This window comes from Bactrocera dorsalis, chromosome 6, assembly GCF_023373825.1.
Source record: "Bactrocera dorsalis isolate Fly_Bdor chromosome 6, ASM2337382v1, whole genome shotgun sequence".
NCBI lineage: Eukaryota > Metazoa > Arthropoda > Insecta > Diptera > Tephritidae > Bactrocera > Bactrocera dorsalis.
Window position 1 is genome coordinate 12134063 of NC_064308.1, and position 20296 is coordinate 12154358.

A 20296-nucleotide genomic window follows, 5' to 3' on the forward strand; every position below is an offset into this window, starting at 1 on the left:
TTATTTTCACTCTAGTTTTATGTGTTATATTTTATGTTTTATAATTCTTCTTCCTTTATTTAGATGTCACTATCACTGCACAACTTGGTCACTTCCACTATATTGATTATGTACATATGTATATAGGTATGTATCTATATGTATTTTTAGTTAACTATTATTATTATTTTTTTTATTTCTTTGTTTTAGGTGATTGTTCCCACTTCACTTTACCGATGATCGAAAACCGAACGATTGACAGGCAATTAGAAACGATAATGGTTAATTAAAACGACAACGAAAGTCAAATAAAATATATTCTTAGCTCACGCACTAAGTCCCTGCTCGGGCGCCATGAAATTTCTCAAGCGTTTTTGACAAGCGATAATATAACTTAGGGAATGCGCGAATAAAATAAAGAAGCCTAATTGCCTGTCGAAAGAAAATTACGATAAAAAATGAAAACGCGTCCGGTCGTTTCCACGGTTCAATTATAATAATGCGCTCTTTATTTCTTAATCTAATTGCTAAGCCTAAATCTTAAACTAACGGCTTATCTAGTGGTAATATAATTACATGTTACAAAAGGGGTAAGTACTTATCTTTCGTTAAACATTGTACTAGCTTATGTTAAGATAAGTATTAAGGTAAGTAATAGATTAATATTATGAAGGCATTATTAAGGTAAGTATTTTATAATAGATTTTCTTAATTAAATTTTTAACAATTCAATATTTTACAATTCATTTCATTATTTTTATTTTATTATTCATTTATTATTTTTGTTTTAGATAAAGACATGTCGCTTGAAGCAACAAAGTGTATTTCGAAAAAGGTCGAAACAGGACTAGCGTTTACTTCTACACAATACCATTTTATACTTGAACCAACTTTTTCTCTTTATAATAAACAATTCAAGTTTTTTATGTTTTTTTCTTTTATGTTGAAATTAACTTTATAACAAATGAAGACTCAGAAAACTTTTCATATATTTAGGACCAATATAAAAAGGCATGACCCGATGCGACGAATAAAACTAGAACTACGCGCTTTCAGCGCCAACTAGCGAAAATTTTTTTTTGGCAACCTAATATATACCGAAACCGACACTATACAAGCATACTATTTTCTCAATACTTACAGAAATATACGTCATAGTGTGGGATGTCTTAATGGTATAAAGTGGGCAGCTTTTACAGACAAAAATGTAACTAATGTTGTAAAAAGAGAGCGAAGAGGGGAAATCTTTAGTATAGCTTCCTCCGATTACGGGGATAAAATGGATATGAGCGATTAGAGAATGTTCTTCATATAGCCACTGGAGACTTGTAGTTTTTGAGATATTCCAATTAAAAGTCAAAAACTTCAAAATTAAAGTATATAATTTCTGAATGCATTATACTCGTAAATTTCACACTTGCTATATTATATTATTCAGTATTATATTCACTAACACATCACTAAATAGTTTTTAAACATTTATACACAATACCTCGCTTTTGGGTTCTGCAATTGCATAAAATGCCCCTTTACACTCAAACTTATTGTTATTTTGATTAACGCGATAAGATAATTGGAAATTGCATTTACCGCATGCGTTTTTTCGCTTTGAAATACACTCAACACTCTGTATTGCGTAAACTTGTGCGTTTAACGAATTCTTGATGCTTTTTTTGAGTTCGTAGCGCTTATTTGTAATTTATATTTATTAAAAGTGTTTCATTTATTAGGAAAAGTTGAAAACCTAATGCATGGAAAAGAACAAAAAAGGAGGAAAAGGAAAGATAAATATAAATTAACGGTTAAAAATACTTAAAACAAAAAGTTTAAATTTGCAACAAAAAGAATATGTCAGAAGTAGAACGATGCGACAAATAAGCATATTGAATTATACTCGTAATTATATTTTTGGTATGTGTTCAGTAAAGCGAGTAGAGCGAGGGCCATGGGTCTAGGTTTTTGGCTGTTTGTGCTATTAAAAGTTGAGCCCTTGGTAAAAACATAGAAATCAGCCATCTTTGTTTGTTTTCATTTGAACAATGTTGCCATTGCTCAGTACGCATATATATAGTTTTGAGCACATCTATGTTTTCAACTATAATTTTTTATAATACAAAATATCAAAACTGAAAACAAACTATTAAAAATAGTTTATCTTATATATAAAAATGAAACCGTTTTCGTTGTCACGACGTCACGCGTGAATGGCTGAACCGATTTGGCTGATTTTTTTTTTTTGTATTTGTTATTATTAGGAGAAGGTTCTTATGTAAGAAAATATTACGAAAGTTGCCGGAAAACCCCTAAAAACAGCCCTTTTCTTTTTCCCATACAAACGTTTTATTTTGTGAATACATACATTCATATGTACATATGTACGAGTATGTAAATAAAAATGATTGTTTGTTTGTTAGTAACGCTAACGCTCGAGAACGGCGGAACCAATCTTCATGAAATCGGAAGTTGTTCGCTATGGATCTGGAAAGGGTTAGATATAAAAAAAACCATATAATTTTCATAAGGAAAAGTCGAAAAATTGGATATTTCCAAAATGTGACTTTTCATACAATTCTTTTCTGTTTTGTTTTTCAATATTTTGATTTGTAAATTATTTAAATCGTTCAATTTCGGTCGCTTGCTTTTTTATTTCGGCTATTTAAAAGAAAAATTATTGAAAATTATTCAGTAAACACTTTATGTGTGTTTCAAACGAAGTGATGAATTACAGATTGAAATTTGTTACGAAACAACGAACTACATGAGACTCCCAGGATGCGATGACATATGTGTAAGCGATGGCAACTCTGTTGCCCAACAAGTGTCAGATAAAATAAAGCAAGTGGCAGCAACCAAAAGGACACATCAACAAGCAACCGTCAGCGAGTGAACAACGTAAAAATAACGAGTACGAAATATTTGAGAACATTCTATAAATTTGCATAAGTGTAATATTTTCATATATTTAAATAAAGTTCTATATTCAATTTTAACGAGTGCACACGAGTACGGTGTTTTTCTACATATGTGTGGAATTATGGATCGCTATCAATCAGCAAGCGATCATCACGATAATACAGCAAGACTTTTCATACAACAGCTACGATGTTTGATGGACTTTATCTTGAAGCAACGTGTGTATATACAAGTATGGTGCAGTAAGATGCTGGATGTACTCTGTTGAGTTGCAAAAAAGAGGTTTGCCGCACGCACACATTCCTCATGCAGGGAAAGATCCATTATTCTACGAAGTGATGAAAACCAATATGGTGCATGTACCTTGCGGACACCACAATCCCACTTGCAATAAATGCACGAAACACTATCCACGTGCTTTTCTTTCGGAAACGCAAACTGGAATTGATGGATATCCACTCTATCGTCGTAGCTCATCAGACGACAATGGCAGGACATTTACCATTCAACTTAGAGTAGTGAATATCGAAGTCGACAACATATGGATCGTACCATATTCGCCACTATTGTCTAATTCACATTCAAAGCTCATGCCAATGTTTGATATTGTAGTTTGGTGAAATCGACTTTTCCGACTGTTGTGCGTTTCGCAGTTCATTTGGAGAATGGCTAAAGAGTGTTTTTCAACCCAGAGAGTACAGTACAGCCAGCGGAAACACTTCCAACAACAAAATTTACATTGACGAGTTATTTCTCAACTTGCGTCAGTGATTCGTTTGTGAGAACATTGCTCTATTTGGAAATGCCTTGATATTATGCATGGAATGCATCGCCGAAGAAATAGGTACGCAGAAAGCAAGACCAACCAATAGATTGACATCCAGGTGTGTTCTCAACTAATTCCTTAGGACGAACTTACATAATCCACCCGAAAAACTACGATTGCTAATACCTTCGGTTGCTATTAATAAATGTACTACGTCGTTCAGTTTGATTTGAGTCATTGCGCACACTTTTCGCGATGGTCATTTCGACATATCAGCCTTCAAATCCGCGTCAATTATGGAACACGAAGAAAAGTCATCGCCGAAGACATTTTACATCGTATTCGTTAAGAATTGAAAATAGGCAAATTCCGGTTCCAGTGGTTTGATTTTGTCAATTCACTTCAACGAAATATGAACTCATCACGAATGTTTATGCCAAATTGGCCAAATTATCGTAACTACGATTGCCATCTTCTCTGTACATTTACGCACCGGAATAAAAACCAAAAAATGTTGCTTATCAAACTGCGTTACATTTAAAAAAATCGAAAATAAATGATTTTTAACACAACGTAAATTCAACTTTTTTTTCATTTCAAAACACATAATTTCACGCAGGACAACACATGCGTTGTCACGGCATCACGCGTGAATGGCTGAACCGATTTGGCTGATTTTTTTTTTTTGTAGTTTTCTAATACTCTGTACAAGGTTCTTATGGAAAAAAAATATTAAGAAAATCTCTCAGAAAGATTGAAAAATATACATTTCATTTTGCATATTTTAAAAAACGCGCGTAACGAATGTAAACGTAATTCAATTTAAATGTCAACGTCATTCAATTAAAAAAAATTGTGGTAATCATTTTCATCTAAATTTTATTAAGTTTTTGATAAAGTTCGTTTTGTTTTAAAGACTAAGAAGTTTTTTGTTTGCTAATAAGTGTTTATTAATCACGGTAAGTTAAATCCGCCTCATATCGATTTTTGGTAACTTTTGCTGACTACACAATATTACAATTTGGTATACATGGTTAAACAGAAAAATATGAGATAATTTTATTTTCAGTTGGATTTTCGTTTTTAACAATGCCACCAACCAGACGTACAAACTTAGGCCGCAGAATTCGAAATACGGCAAGTATAGGTATATAAGTATAATGGCAAACAACTTTATTTAGTTTTACAACCATATAGCTGGTGCAAAATATGTTGAGCCAGTGTCGTGTAGATGTGTTTACAAAGTGTTCCAATACTTGGTAAAGCCTACTACCTGAAACTGTCATGGAAGGCTACTGTTCAATGTTGAGATTTAGTTCTAATTTGAAATGATCTATAAAGTATTTTGGGAGTATTTTGCGAGCCACAATTATCTAAATACATATTTATATTCTTGCAGATTCAGGGTCAAATATATCATCGAACAGGTTCCTTATTGCCAATGCCTGATGAAGACTATAAATTTTTGCAAATATATTTTATGGCCGATTCAGCAAGAGAAGTCGATCAGCGTTGAGCACACAACAACCCAGTGAAAAGATCCATTGTGGAACAACTTCAAACATTTTTGCATCAACACAATGAATTATATCATATCAACCTTCAAATTCGCGTCAATTTTGGAATACGAACAAAATAACATTGCCGAAGATATTTTACATCGTATTCGATAAGAATTGGAAATAGGCAAATTTCGGTTCCAGTGGTTTGATATCAATTCCACCTGCCTTTTGTCAATTTACTTCAACGAAGTATGAACTCATCACTAATGTTTATGCTAAATTTGCCAAATTATCGTAACTACGATTGCATGAGTGCGTGACAGTTACCATCTTCTCTGTACATTTACGATCCGGAATAGAAACCAAAAAATGTTGTTTATCAAACTGCGTTACATTGAAAAAAAATTTAGAAAAATCGAAATTAAAAGATTTTTAACACAACGTAAATTCAATTTTCTTTTCATTTCAAAACACATAATTTCACGCAGGACAACGTATGCGGGGTCAGCTAGTATATTTATAAATAATAGCATTCGACTCTGATTTTGAATTATTTTAAGAAAATTTCAAACATATTGAAGACAACTTTTATAATTACTACAGTATATCGATATTGGCAACCCTGCGTTGTGAGAGAGCAATCAGCTGACACGTTCCACGGGCCTACGTTTTTGGCTGTTTGTGCTATAAGAATGTATGTACTGACGAACGATTATCGAAGTACGGATAACTTGTCTGCCGTTATGCTCATACTGTTACAACACATAAAGTTCAGACATAATTCAATTTTGTTTAAAGATCTTTTTTTTTCTACTAAAATTGTATGAAAATTTCAGAGTAAAAAATTATTAATAAAAGCTGTATAGAATAAAAAGTGGTTCTCATTATGTGCGTCATTGACGGTATACACTGTACAAAATGACTGGAAAATAAGTAGAACAGAATATCTAATTTTTATTATAAATTACTTGATCTTAAAACTGAAATAAATTGTTCATTCTGTATATTTTTTTCTAGTATTTTAATGACATTAAATGAAACTTTACAAAATCACATATTTATATCAGCTGCGTGTGAAATTTCAAATTTAAATAATGAGTATTTATTAAGAAAAATCGTAAAGATATATATGTTTTATTTCAACGGTGGATTTAATTATGATGAACTAATGACACAACTAGTCTATATACATATAAAGCACACTCTCTTAATTAGTTTAGTTGAAGAAATATACACCCTACCTTAAAATTATTTAATATTCCTAGAAAACCAAAACTAGAAACACCAGCTTTGAACTAAAATGTAGATAACATTGTTTTGTTAGCTTATGCTATGATAATAGTAGACGTTTTGTACTCAAATTTATATTGACTGACGGCAACTCATACGCAATTCCACCCCATTGCAGCTTATATGTTCGCCTACGCCACCTTATTGCTGGATTCCAAAGGGCATGCAGGAACAGATAAGGCCCACTTATTTCCCTCAAAAGCCAACCTACAACAAATTCAAACTTATGGAACGATAATGACCCATTCTAAAATTTATACAATAGAATGTAATTATTAGTTTTAAAATATATAAAATCTTAACCTCTAAATATATAAATCTAACCTGTACAATAGAAAGTAATATCCAGTCGGATAAAAACCATGTCAGTACATGCACTAAGTAAAATACTAACGGATCCCAATTGAATAGTATCGCCGCAGACCATGATGCCAAAGCTCCCAACACCATACACTCAGAGAGCGGTTCAAGAAGAATTGTTGTTGGAACCATAGCTACACGTAGTTTCGCCCATCGTATGAGCCGTTCTTGGAAACTGCTTATATCACAAATACCACTATTTTGCATTGCAGGTTGATTACTTATTCGCATTTTCCAACCTTTGTCTCTTATTGCTTTAGCAATAAAGAAATCCTCAGCTAAATAACAGCCGAATGCTCTTAAACCACCAAGTTCATCAATTACGGATTTGCGTAACAAGCATGACATTCCAGTATGACAATTGATGCCCAGTAAATCAGCGGATAGATATATGCGCGATTGAACCGTACCAAAAAAAACCTGTAAAGGAAAATCCCTTATTATTTTGAATGTTTGAATAACTGACAATTCTATTTATTATACCACATCATATTGCGCAGAAAAACGGTTAGTATTGGTCTTTAATATTTCATAAATTTTTTGGCATCGTATGTGGTATATGATATAAACATTACCAAGGTTATGAACCATATCGATACATTTTTGACTCATCAATGAGTTCACCCTATATTCACGATTGCAGGCAAGCTTTGCCAATATTGCAACATTTATGACTGAAAGAAATCGGCATTGTGGCTACAATGGCTAAATCTTTAGAAACTTTGTTATATTACTTGCGGAAATTTTCAATTTTCGTTTAGATTTCATGCTTAACGGGAAAGTCAATTTTTAAGTTATCAATGGTTCACACTTTTTATAAATTTAAAATACAATATTTCTTTTAAATTACTTTATAAAATTAAAAATGGAAAATATTTTTACACCCAAAAAGCCTTTACTGTGTATAGCTATAGTGGTCAGCTCTGAATATTTTTTTTCAGATTGTAGCGTTATTTTAGAAAATAAGCGATAACAAATTTCGTACAGATATTAAAAAAAAATTAAAATTTTTTATCAAACAAGATCTTTGTTTTGATCATTTAGTTTTTATGGCTATAATACGGTGCTCCGATATTGACGGATCTGACGAATGAGCCGCTCCTTGGGGAGAAAAGGACGTGTGCAAAATTTTCGATTGATATCTCAAAAAATGAGGGATATAAAAATGGATAGACAACATGCGCGGCTAAATCGACTCAACTCGTCACGCTGATCATTCACATACTTACTTATTTTATGGGATTTCCGACGATTCCTTACAAACTTCATGCTAAACATAATGTACCCTGTTTATGAGTAGAATAATGGTTTTTTACTTTTCTTATTAACATTTTGCATCAAAATAAAAAAAAAATAAAACTTTAAGCCGTTTTCCCCACAACTCACGTTTTAAAGTCGATGGTCGTTATAACTTCAAAACTACTGAAACTTCAACATTTTGAATACTCTTTCTGTACATAATATTCATTTACGAGGTAATGAAGAGTTATTTTCAAGCCTTTAAAAAAAATATTTTACAATATAAAATTAGCCGATGTTTCGCAAAAACTCGCATTTTTCATCAATTTTTGTAAAAAAAATAAGTATTGAAATTTTGAAAAAACTCTTTCGGTGTTACCTGCGAAAAACTACTTCCGATTTCGGGAGATTTGTTTGTTTTTGTTGCCATGAAAGCGGGACCCGTCGAAATAATCGACAAAAGCATTGATGTGAAGGTTGCTATCAGAATCCAGGAAATCTGACACATTAAGGTAGCAGCAGATTTATAGATATTAGCCAGTGCAATAAATTTGTGGCTGGTTCTAGGAGCATTGAAGATAGATAATATTAAAGCCGAGTCAAATCGCTTTATTTCATGTTGCCTTTGCGATCGGATTGCCATCTTAAATGTGCTGTACTGACATGTGAAACCTTACATTCTATTCACAACGATAAATAACTGCGGTGGATAGTTTGAAATGTAGATGAACTCGATCTATTGTAAATTAGCATGCAGACACGCAAAGGCTTCTATGAATTCGGCCGACGTCCTCGGCTCACCGAAAAGTTTAGTCATTATAAAAATTTTTTCAATTGTTTAAAATCCTAAATGATTCTTTGAAATTTTCTAAGCACGCCCTTAAACGTTAAAGCCCATCTAATGAGGGGTGCCACTTTTTCTGTTCAGAAAAGTATTTCTCCTCCAAACATTATACATATTTCTTTGCCTTCCTCTCAAAGTGAGAAAGTATACGTTCTAGCATAAAAAGCTAAAAAGCACATTTCCTCGAAAGCTCTGAAATACACCAATTTTAACAAAACGTGTTAAATCCACTGAGGTAAATGTCGCTAAAGGCCCGCCGAAATAAAACTGAAATACGACGAGTTTTTATTATCAAAATAAATAAGACTTCTAATACTAAATGAAAGTTGTAAATTTGACGTTATTGATTTACAAAAACGTGGCTAAAACCTCAAGTTTTGTAGCGAATTTCAAATATTCAAATGTGATCAACTGAAGAGATTAGGAGGAGGTGTTCCATTTTTATTACGTTCTTCTGCTTCAAAAAAAGTCCACGTTCCTGATGAGGATTCATTTGAATTTAAGTGCATTTGGATTTGTGTTATTATCCTTTATTTATTTAACGTTATCATATATACCTACCCAAAAGGACTTATCTGAATATATATAAAAATTTAGTTATTTGAAATGCACATAATTCTTATTCCATAAAAGTTCAAAGGGAATTTCATTTGCCATGTGTCTTGTGGGAAGCTATCATATCCGTTAGTCCTTATTTCGGTGTAACTTTCTTGTTCTATCAGAGGATATATATTTTATTATATGCTAAACTGTAGTTTAGAACGACTACTTGACTTTGTAAATGAGAGTTTTAATGGACCCTTAGTATAATTTTAGTATTCATGTTAATACCATGCTATTGAAAGCTACAGATATGCTTAGTTTTGTTAAACAATAATTCAATGAATTAGAGATCCGTATATAACTGAAACCCTTTTTACAACTATAGCTAGATCTTTATTGGAATATGGCTCTGTGGTATGAAATCCTGGTATCGAATTTTGAAAAGTGTTTCTGTGGTCAAACGAATTTTTTCTTAGGGTATTTCCGATGCGATTCTAAATTAAGTCGACAATAGTCGTTAAGAACTTTAAAATATACCTACACTATCCAGTCGTAGGCCAATAATGAATGGCAGAAAATTCTTAGTAAAACTCCTGAATGGATCACTTCGCAGTTCTATCCTTTTCGCCGCGTATGCCATGATTTTAATTCTTAGTCCAGCACATATGATTTATCTGATACGCTTCTGAACACATTAAAAACGATATTATACTCGTATTATCTTAACAAATAAAACCTTTAACATTTATTATAGCGTTATTTTAAAACATAGCTGTTGGAATTTTTCTTTCTGTAGCTGGGCAGTTTTAGATCTCACGTCGCACAGTGGTCGATCTCGTATGGAATCAGCGGCCAAAAATACTTCTACTACCTATATAAAAGTGAAACTTTTGCCAAAGGTTTTTAAAATCTTCCTCTCCCGTTTTCCACTCCGCCACCCCTCGATGGTAATAAATTTTAATTAATTATATTAAATTACAAAAGTTTATAAACGAAAAAAGGAATTTTTTGAATGTTATTCAACTAAATCAAAAACTGATTTTAATAAAATTTATAGACTTTTGCATGATAGTTTCTTTGACTGGTGATGAACGGATCTAAGCTCAAAAGCAACCGCTTTAGAAAGTCCTTATTTGTAGCGATCCGTTAGTTCGTATGGGTATGATGAAGTCGATTCATCTTAACGTTCTTATTGCTTGACTCAGCAGATTCTTATTAGAACTCTAAAATTCAAACTAGTGCATATTGAATAACACCGGGAGCGTGAATTATAATTTTACGGACTGACGAAGGAAGATAATACCAGGAATATTTTGAAGTTGATTCCTTTGCAGGATCTAGCGCAAATCTAGTGCATTTAGGGTTTTTTAAACAGATTCCTTTTGAAATTGAATTCGAACAGGACGACAATAGCTGGTGGACGAAGGTCTGTAGTTTTTCCAGATTTGTTCCTGCTCTTCATCATTTTGTGATTTTATTACCAGTTGTATAAGAACATATGTAGTGACAAATAAATTATTGTCTTCCAAATTTCTGCTTATATTCCCTCTGACCAGAACTACCATCAAAGCCACATATTCCTATTGATAATAGGTAATTAGAGGACTCATTCCGTTCATCAATTACATTTGTGACGCAATGTGGTCCAATAATTTTTTTATCTCACCTTCAACATCAGATTCTGAGATCTTTATTTGCATGATAACTGTTTTTCCTTTAAAATGTTATCATAGCAGGTTAAAAAGTTAATATCAAGTTTTTTGTTAACGAAGTTTCTAATAAGCTGACACTGATGTTTGGTTAAATTTGCTACTTCATACATTTTCTAAACACCAAAATTCAAAAATATAATATTTTATATAGGCGTGAAAGTTTGCATCGATATGATGTGCCTAAATAAAAGTACGTATAAAACAAAAATTTGATAAAAGTGAGAAAATGATAAAATGAAAACCATAACTTAAATTTGTATATATGTATATATACATATATGTATGATAAAAAAAAGCTAAAAACCAATAAAATACACACGTAAATAAAATAAAATTATAAAAAATAACACACAAAAAATCGCATGCCTGGTAGAAAAACATGAATAACAAAGAAAGTTGCAAAAAGTTGCAGCTGAAATCGAAAGCAAAGAATAAGAAAACATTAACTGATATAAACAAACTTGATTCATTAGAGAGCGAGACAGGGATCACAACTTTTTGTATACCTTACACCGATGTATAAAGAAAAACATACCACTCAAAAGGGCACTTATAAAATAGTTGTTTTAAAATAATAAAACAACATATTATTACATAAAAACCACTTTTTTACATAACATATACCTCTAATATCAATAGTCATTTCGACTTATGCGGATTGAAAACGATTTTATATTGCAATTTAATTAATGATAAGACATAATTTTTGAGCTATTTTCACTGAACAGTCCCCGTGTTTCTATTGTCTCCCTTTTCTCGCTTTTCGTAGTCCCTACGAATGGGATAGAGCAAAAATGTATTTACCGTTAGTTTTATTGGTGTTTTAAAAAATAGCTTTGATACAAACAGTGATAAATTTCAAACTTTTATTATTTTATTTTTGGCCTATGAAATCGACTAGTGTGCGTCGGTTGGACTCGTTGGGTTATTATTAATTACAATAACAATGTAGGCGGTGGCATGCAAATAAAATCAAAATTTGAACAATTAAATAAAATTTCATTGCTTGAACGATGTAGTCTAACTATCTATGCAGTGTAGTTCGAAAAGGTTCGAAATGGGTCCCGTCGACGTTGTAGAAACTAGAGAACCCGTACCCGCATTACTATGGCTGATACATAAGTAGATGGTACAGACCCTACCTTTAAAAGATACGTATAAAAGTTTGGCAACTAAGGAAGTATTAGTTAATGAGATATTAGCTTACAAAAAATGGATTAGAAAGCATTTGGTGTTGAAAATACTATTGAAAAATTATTTTGAATTTGGGCTCTGGGATATCAACCGTAGAAAAGAGATTTGTTAAGTTGGAAACAGGCAAAAGCTCAGTGCAAAGTTTGTGACGCGCAAGTGCATAATCCAACAAAACAAAACGAATATCTCATTCTGAGGAGAGCTTGAGTGCTCTTATCGTAATAAAAACAAATTTACGTTGGTGTTTGACAATTGAAATATGACCTCATCATTTCACACCGGAGTCCAATCGACAGTCCGGTTTATCATGTTCAGTCCACTAGGCTGACTGTCGATTGGACTCCGGTGTGAAATGGTGGAGCCATGTTTATGTTGTCAAAAACCGACGCAAAAATTCGGTTTTATTATGATTAAAGAGAACTCAAACACTCATCAGAATCAGCAATTCCTTGTTTCTGTTGTATTATAAACTTGCTCGGCATCTACTTTGCACAGAGCAAAGTCAATGTGTGGGATGTCTTAATGGTATAAAGTGGGCAACTTTTAACGACAAAAATGTAAATGGAGCAAAGAGGAGAAATCTTTTGTATAACTTCCCCCGAATTCTGGGATAAAATGGGGATGAGCGGTTAGAGATTGTTCTCCATATATCCACAGGGGACTTTTTGTTTTTGAGATATTTGAAATTAAAGTGAAAAAATCACAAATTCAAGTAAATAATTTTTGAATGTATTATGAATTATACACTTATAGTTTTTAGCATTATATCTACTAACACATTAGTAATTGTTTTTACACATTTATTCAATCATAAATAGTGAACAAATAGTTTTAAAACGTAATTAAAGTTTCTTTGAATCTGACTAATGTACACAATTTTTGTTTTTTTTTTTTTAATATAGTTCTTTTATTTATGGAAACTACTTTTTGTTTTAAAAGCCTAACAATAAGTTATAAAATCTTCTTCTTCTTTACTGGCGTAGACACCGCTTACGCGATTATAGCCGAGTCAACAACAGCGCGCCAGTCGTTTCTTCTCTTCGCTACGTGGCGCCAATTGGATATTCCAAGCGAGGCCAGGTCCTTCTCCACTTGGTCCTTCCACCGGAGTGGAGGTCTTCCTGCTTCCCGCGGCGGGTACTGCGTCGAATACTTTCGGAGCTGGAGCGTTTTCATCCATCCGGACAACATGACCTAGCCAGCGTAGCCGCTGTCTTTTAATTCGCTGAACTATGTCAATGTCGTCGTATATCTCGTACAGCTCATCGTTCCATCGAATGCGATATTCGCCGTGGCCAACGCGCAAAGGACCATAAATCTTTCGCAGAACTTTTCTCTCGAAAACTCGCAACGTCGACTCATCGGTTGTTGTCATCGTCCAAGCCTCTGCACCATATAGCAGGACGGGAATTATGAGCGACTTATAGAGTTTGGTTTTTGTTCGTCGAGAGAGGACTTTACTTTTCAATTGCCTACTCAGTCCGAAGTAGCACCTGTTGGCAAGAGTAATCCTGCGTTGGATTTCCAGGCTGACATTGTTGGTGGTGTTTACTCTGGTTCCAAGATAGACGAAATTATCTACAACTTAAAAGTTATGACTGTCAACAGTGACGTGTGTGCCAAGTCGCGAGTGCGACGACTGTTTGTTTGATGACAGGAGATATTTCGTCTTGCCCTCGTTCATTGCCAGACCCATTTCTTTTGCTTCCTTGTCCAGTCTGGAGAAAGCAGAACTAACGGCGCGGGTGTTGAGACCGATGATATCAATATCATCGGCATACGCCAGTAGTTGTACACTCTTGTAGAAGATGGTACCTTCTCTGTTGATTTCTGCAGCTCGAACTATTTTCTCCAGAAGCAGGTTGAAAAAGTCGCACGATAGGGAATCGCCTTGTCTGAAACCTCGTTTGGTATCGAACGGCTCGGAGAGGTCCTACCCGATCCTGACGGAGCTTTTCGTGTTGCTCAACGTCAGTTTACACAGACGTATTAGTTTAAATAAAATCTTACATCTATTTAAAAACTAGACAAGCTCGAGGAAGTGATTGAGCTGTTTTGGTGATACGTTGCTCCTTAGTACGCAGGCATATCTCTTCTTTTAAGGCATGTTTGATCGCAGGAATGTACCAAAGCATTAACCAAAGGGTTTAGGTGATCTCGGTCTTCTACTTCTTTCTTTACCATAGAAATAACAAGGTTTTTATGAATATTTTCACGACGTATGTACCATGGTAAACACGTGATTGTTCTATTCACATCAATACGCCAGTTGGCTGGCCGTTCTTCGACAGAGCTTAAGTGGTCGGAATGTTTTTAATCTTATATAAAATGCCTTCCTGCCACACCTTATCAAATGTCTGAGCTACCTCTAGAAATATTGCTGAACAGCACTCTCTGTGCTCAAATGCTTTTCTTATTTCGTTTGTAATTTTAATTACTTGCTCTATCGTGCTATACTTTTCACGAAATCCGATTTGGTGCGTTGGTATTGTATTATTTTCGAGGAGGAAGGAAGACATTTTTGATAGTAAAACTTTTTAAAATATTTTAGAAAGACAGGGTAGAAGACTGATTGGTTTGTATGAAGACGGCTGTGTTAAGTCTTTCCCAGGTTTATCTATTAGGATAATCTGCGACTTTTACCATGAATTAGGATAGTATTCGAGATTAAGAATTGCATTGAAGAGCAAAGAGAGCACTTCTACAGCAATATTTGGTAACTCAATTAGCATTATTGCGGTAATATTATCATGTCCTGGTGACTTTTTTGGGTTAAGTTCTTTTATTATTCTAATAATTTCAGAAGGTGAAGTCTTAAAAGATTCCGTTGACTCGTTAACTGTGTTGGGTAAGCTGGATAACTCAAAGTTGTTCTGTGCGCAATTTGGTTGAAATACCTTTTCTAGGTGATTTGCAAAACAATTAGCCCTTTCCTCGTCACTTCGAGCCCACTTTCCACCCATGTCTCTTATAGGCATGTTGGAGTCAGTTGGTGGCTTCATGTACTTTGGGTTTTCCAAAGGGAATTTTTTTGTATGAATTTGGACACAGTTTCTTTATATACATGTGGGGTCGTAACCCAGTTTCTGTGGGTTCGACCCTTATTGAAACACGAACTTTTTTCTTTTAAACGTTTATTGTAAATATTATTATACCAGTAAACACTCGTTGTTTAACTTAGACACTATTTATATGATTTCTATTTTGAGCTAAGTTTTCTTATGGTAAGCGAAAAGTGTTTTCAATAGTACACGCTGTTTAGTATTTAAATCCAAAATTACACAATTTGTAGTTGTTTCAAGTAAACGGAGATATTCAAAAAGACACAACCGCACGCTGCTTAGCTCAGAATTCAATTGTGTCTTGTTAGCGTCCGTGGGTTGGCTATCTCGGTCGAGTCAGGGTTGTTAATTATCGTACTTAGCACGGTTGCTGTTTATTTGTGCTAGACCTGGTTGATCGTACGGTCGAGGTCACTCGTCCCACATACATTTCTGTATTGAATTCTTCCTCATGTTTAAGCGCTTTTTTTAATCGATTTTTCTGGGACAAAGCGGCTTATAGTTTTGCTAAGACAGCTGCGCTAGTTATTATATCATTGAGTTCTCTTATGCTTTCGTCAATATCTCTTTCTGTATTTATTTTGTACTAAACATTAATTTGGCTACTCACGTATTTTTTATATTTTAGCCAATTCGTTTTATAAGATGTTAGACCCACTTTTGGATCAACGAATATGGGTTGTTCACATAATTTTATTAGTACAGGAGAGTGATCAGAAGATAGATCAGTACATGTATCAGCTGTTATGTACGATTTCTCTATGTACATTTTTGATTACAGCAAAATCAATTAAGTCTGGTATTTTTTACGGTCACTAGGCCAATAAGTCGACTTACCAGGAGATATTATGTCAAGGTTATTTTGCCTATTTATAGTAGTGTGATACAGTTGTCGTCCTTTCGGATTAATTAATCGTGAGCCCCAATACGTGTGTTTTGCATTGTAATCTCCACCGGCTAGATCTATTGCCTAGTGTTCCAAACAAGTCTTTGAATTGGATGTTTGTAATTTTAAACCGAGGTGGGCAGTATGTGGCCGTCAGGTTTAAGTCCCCGCAGCGATTTTTTATAGTTATTGTTGTAGATTGTAATTGCGCTGTGGCACAAGATTCTAATGCGTGGTGATTTAACAATTTTCTAACCAACACTGCTGTTCCTTCATGCGCCTTTCCATCTGTGTGATTTGTAACATATATTCTAAATTCCGGTATAAAGAAATTGTTTTTGTTCGTAAGATGAGTTTCAGACAAAAGCATAACATCAATATTATTTTCATCCAGAAATCTAATAAGTTCCAATTTATGTTGGTTAACACCGTTAGCATTCCATAAACAAATGTTCCATACACTCATTTTTTACTTAAAAAAGTTTGCAATATTTGGTTTTGTCATTTGATTATCTCTTCAATCATATTTTGCATTGAAGCCATAAATTGTGTCATACTTTGGGTAAGGTTGACAATCATAATGTGAACGCTTCCATTTGGTTGGTTTTGGGGCACTTGCATTTGTGCAGTGTTGCCTTTCACCACGTTTGCATAGCTCCCTTGTGTAGCATTGCCTTAACCGGTTTTGAAATATGGATGGGAATTTCAATATTTTCATTAGGAGGAACATTCAACATTTGGCTACGACGTGCTGGAATGCCCTGTGACAACTTCGATTTTAAATCTTTATATACAGGGCAACTGCTGTAGTTAGCAGTGTGATTTCCTCCACAATTTCTGCATGTTTTATTTAAGCATTTTAAAAGCACATTTTGAAGTAGGATGTAGATCACCACACAGACATTGCGTAGAGTGCAATATGCTTTCGTGTGTCCATACTCTTGACAGTTTATACATTGTACTGGACCATTTTTCTTATGTGGTTCCTCAACAGGAATTCTGCGATGGAGCAGATATTTTAAATTGCAAATCGGGTGTATTTAATTTTTCTTTAGTTGGTTACAATTTGGCAACAGTTCTATTTCGAACATTGGTTGTGGGACTTCGTTCCTGTTAAAATTATTTACTACTGATTTAATGCTAAAACCACCTTCTTCCAGTGCTTCTTTCACATCTTTAGAGAAGACTCTATACCTTTTCTCTTCAGTTGATATGAGCAGTAATTATTGTTATTGTTTGACAAGTTCTTTACAATATCCATGAAACTTTTTTTAGTGTATGTTGGAATTTTTGTTTCATCTATGTTACTTTTTTTAAAGGTCACAATATGAAAATCGTTTGTGCCTATTAAATTGCTTAGTTTGGAGACAAGTGTATTTGAGTTACGCTCACGCAAGTAAATTGGAGGGGGTGGGTTTGGCCTTCACGACTGTGGTGGTACCCTTTGCATCATCGTTAGTCTCCTTGCTCAGCAAGACAAATCTGTTGCCATTTAGGATTTCTGGCTTTTTGCCATTTGGCGTACCTGGTTGAAGTTTTTTGTTATTGACCGCTGATTTAATTGGACTCGATTTCCTTTTTACATTTACCTATCGGTCAATACCAGTCTGAACAGATGGTCCTTTTTTCCATGGTACATTCCCACCTTGCGTTTTGTTTTCCTTCGCTGTCCGATTGTTGTTTACCGCTGTTTCTGCTGACCTCCCTTGCTTGTTTTCATTTCGGCTGATCGCTGCGAAGACTTATCTTCGCCATTACATTTTTTTTTTGCTAGGCATTGCTATTGTTGCCTCGACAAAGCTGAGGTAGAAATTTAAGGAATGTCTTACCACCAAGGCTGCGAAACACACATTATTGTTTTGTTTTTATCAATTTATTTCGTGCACTATTTGTTTATGTTTATAAATAATAATTTGTGAACAGTGATTTGTATTGATTGTTTATTTTTATTTTATAATTATTGATTGCTTACTTTTACGCAGTGGCGTAGTTACAACTTGGGGCGCCCGGGGCCAAGGATATTCTGCCGCCCCCTTTATCTACCTACCTACATGTTTAATGAGGTGGTTCGAACAAAAGTGAATTTTTACAAAATATCTTTGATATTAAATATATAAAATTTAGGAACTAGACGCCACGCAAATTCTGAAATTCCAAAACGGTTTTTGAGGAAATCGACAGTAAATTTACAAGACATCTTATTAAAAGCCATAGAAAAAACTCATTTTCACCCTATATCTTGTACATTTTTGACACAATTTGCAGGAATTTTTGCCCAAATTGGAGTTTTTAAATAACATTTTTGAAAATTTGGAGAAATAAAAGTATTTGTTACATTCAAAGCATATGGTAACTTTGAGAGTGACACGTCGCGACGACAGAGTAAAAATAAAGATACTGTTTTTTTTGTCACTCCAACGTCGCAATGTGTCGCTCTCACAGTTTGCCCTATACTTCAACTATGACATATCCGTTGGTTTCTCAAAATATGTTCGGTTGAACAAACTATGTAATTTTTTGTCTGTACACATAATTTGTTGAAGTATTTTTCAGAATATTAAAAAACAGCGAAGATCGTTTTGCCGCCCCAAAACGTTGCGCCCGCGGCGACGACCCCCTTCGTCCCCCCTAGCACGCCACTGCTTTTACGAATATACGGAGCGAATTAAAAAAAACACGTCCGTACACTTTGAACGCAATGTAATAATCCACATGTACACAATAACATAAAGGTTGTGTGCAAACAAATACAAATACTTTCGTAATTGTGTGTCGGTGTAAACTATTTATGCACTATTTATGATTTATAAGATGTACAAAAACTATTTAGTGATGTGTTATAACGGGTGATTTTTTTGAGGTTAGGATTTTCATGCATTAGTATTTGACAGATCACGTGGGATTTCAGACATGGTGTCAAAGAGAAAGATGCTCAGTATGCTTTGACATTTCATCATGAATAGACTTACTAACGAGCAACGCTTGCAAATCATTGAATTTTATTACCAAAATCAGTGTTCGGTTCGAAATGTGTTTCGCGCTTTATTTTGTTCAGCGATGAGGCTCATTTCTGGTTGAATGGCTACGTAAATAAGCAAAATTGCCGCATTTGGGGTGAAGAGCAACCAGAAGCCGTTCAAGAACTGCCCATGCATCCCGAAAAATGCACTGTTTGGTGTGGTTTGTACGCTGGTGGAATCATTGGACCGTATTTTTTCAAAGATGCTGTTGGACGCAACGTTACGGTGAATGGCGATCGCTATCGTTCGATGCTAACAAACTTTTTGTTGCCAAAAATGGAAGAACTGAACTTGGTTGACATGTGGTTTCAACAAGATGGCGCTACATGCCACACAGCTCCCGATTCTATGGCCATTTTGAGGGAAAACTTCGGACAACAATTCATCTCAAGAAATGGACCCGTAAGTTGGCCACCAAGATCATGCGATTTAACGCCTTTAGACTATTTTTTGTGGGGCTACGTCAAGTCTAAAGTCTACAGAAATAAGCCAGCAACTATTCCAGCTTTGGAAGACAACATTTCCGAAGAAATTCGGGCTATTCCGGCCGAAATGCTCGAAAAAGTTGCCCAAAATTGGACTTTCCGAATGGACCACCTAAGACGCAGCCGCGGTCAACATTTAAATGAAATTATCTTCAAAAAGTAAATGTCATGAACCAATCTAACGTTTCAAATAAAGAACCGATGAGATTTTGCAAATTTTATGCGTTTTTTTTTTTTTTAAAGTTATCAAGCTCTTAAAAAATCACCCTTTATAATAAATGACCTTAGCAGAACATAATCTTCACAACCGTATTTACTTAACGTCATCTAAATAATACCTTCTCAAATGTGGCAGCAAATCCTTCGCGATCACATGTAAACGGCATTTGATGCACAAGTGCATATTTCTCTGTCATGTTGTTTACCATATCTAAAAGAGTATCGTTCTTCACTGTAACAAAAAGTAGACGAAACGAAATGATGTACAAGGTTTAATTTGTT

At 34.3% G+C, this 20296-nt stretch overlaps 1 protein-coding gene across 17 annotated transcripts in view; it reads right to left on the reverse strand.

The window, feature by feature from the left end:
• Nucleotides 1-6261: 6261 nt before the first annotated feature.
• LOC105224621 (ceramide glucosyltransferase) overlaps nt 6262-20296 on the reverse strand; it is a 147024-nt gene continuing 132989 nt past the window's right edge. For 16 of the 17 annotated variants that reach the window (XM_049459723.1, XM_049459730.1, XM_049459737.1 and 13 more), the window contains 3 exons: nt 20134-20246; nt 6775-7230; nt 6262-6697 (listed from right to left, as the gene is read on the reverse strand). In XM_049459723.1, the coding sequence (XP_049315680.1) occupies nt 6491-6697; nt 6775-7230; nt 20134-20246 (776 nt within the window). In that variant the 3' untranslated portion in view covers nt 6262-6490. The remainder of the gene's footprint in view (nt 6698-6774; nt 7231-20133; nt 20247-20296) is intronic. The other variant, XM_049459738.1, reaches the window with a different exon arrangement.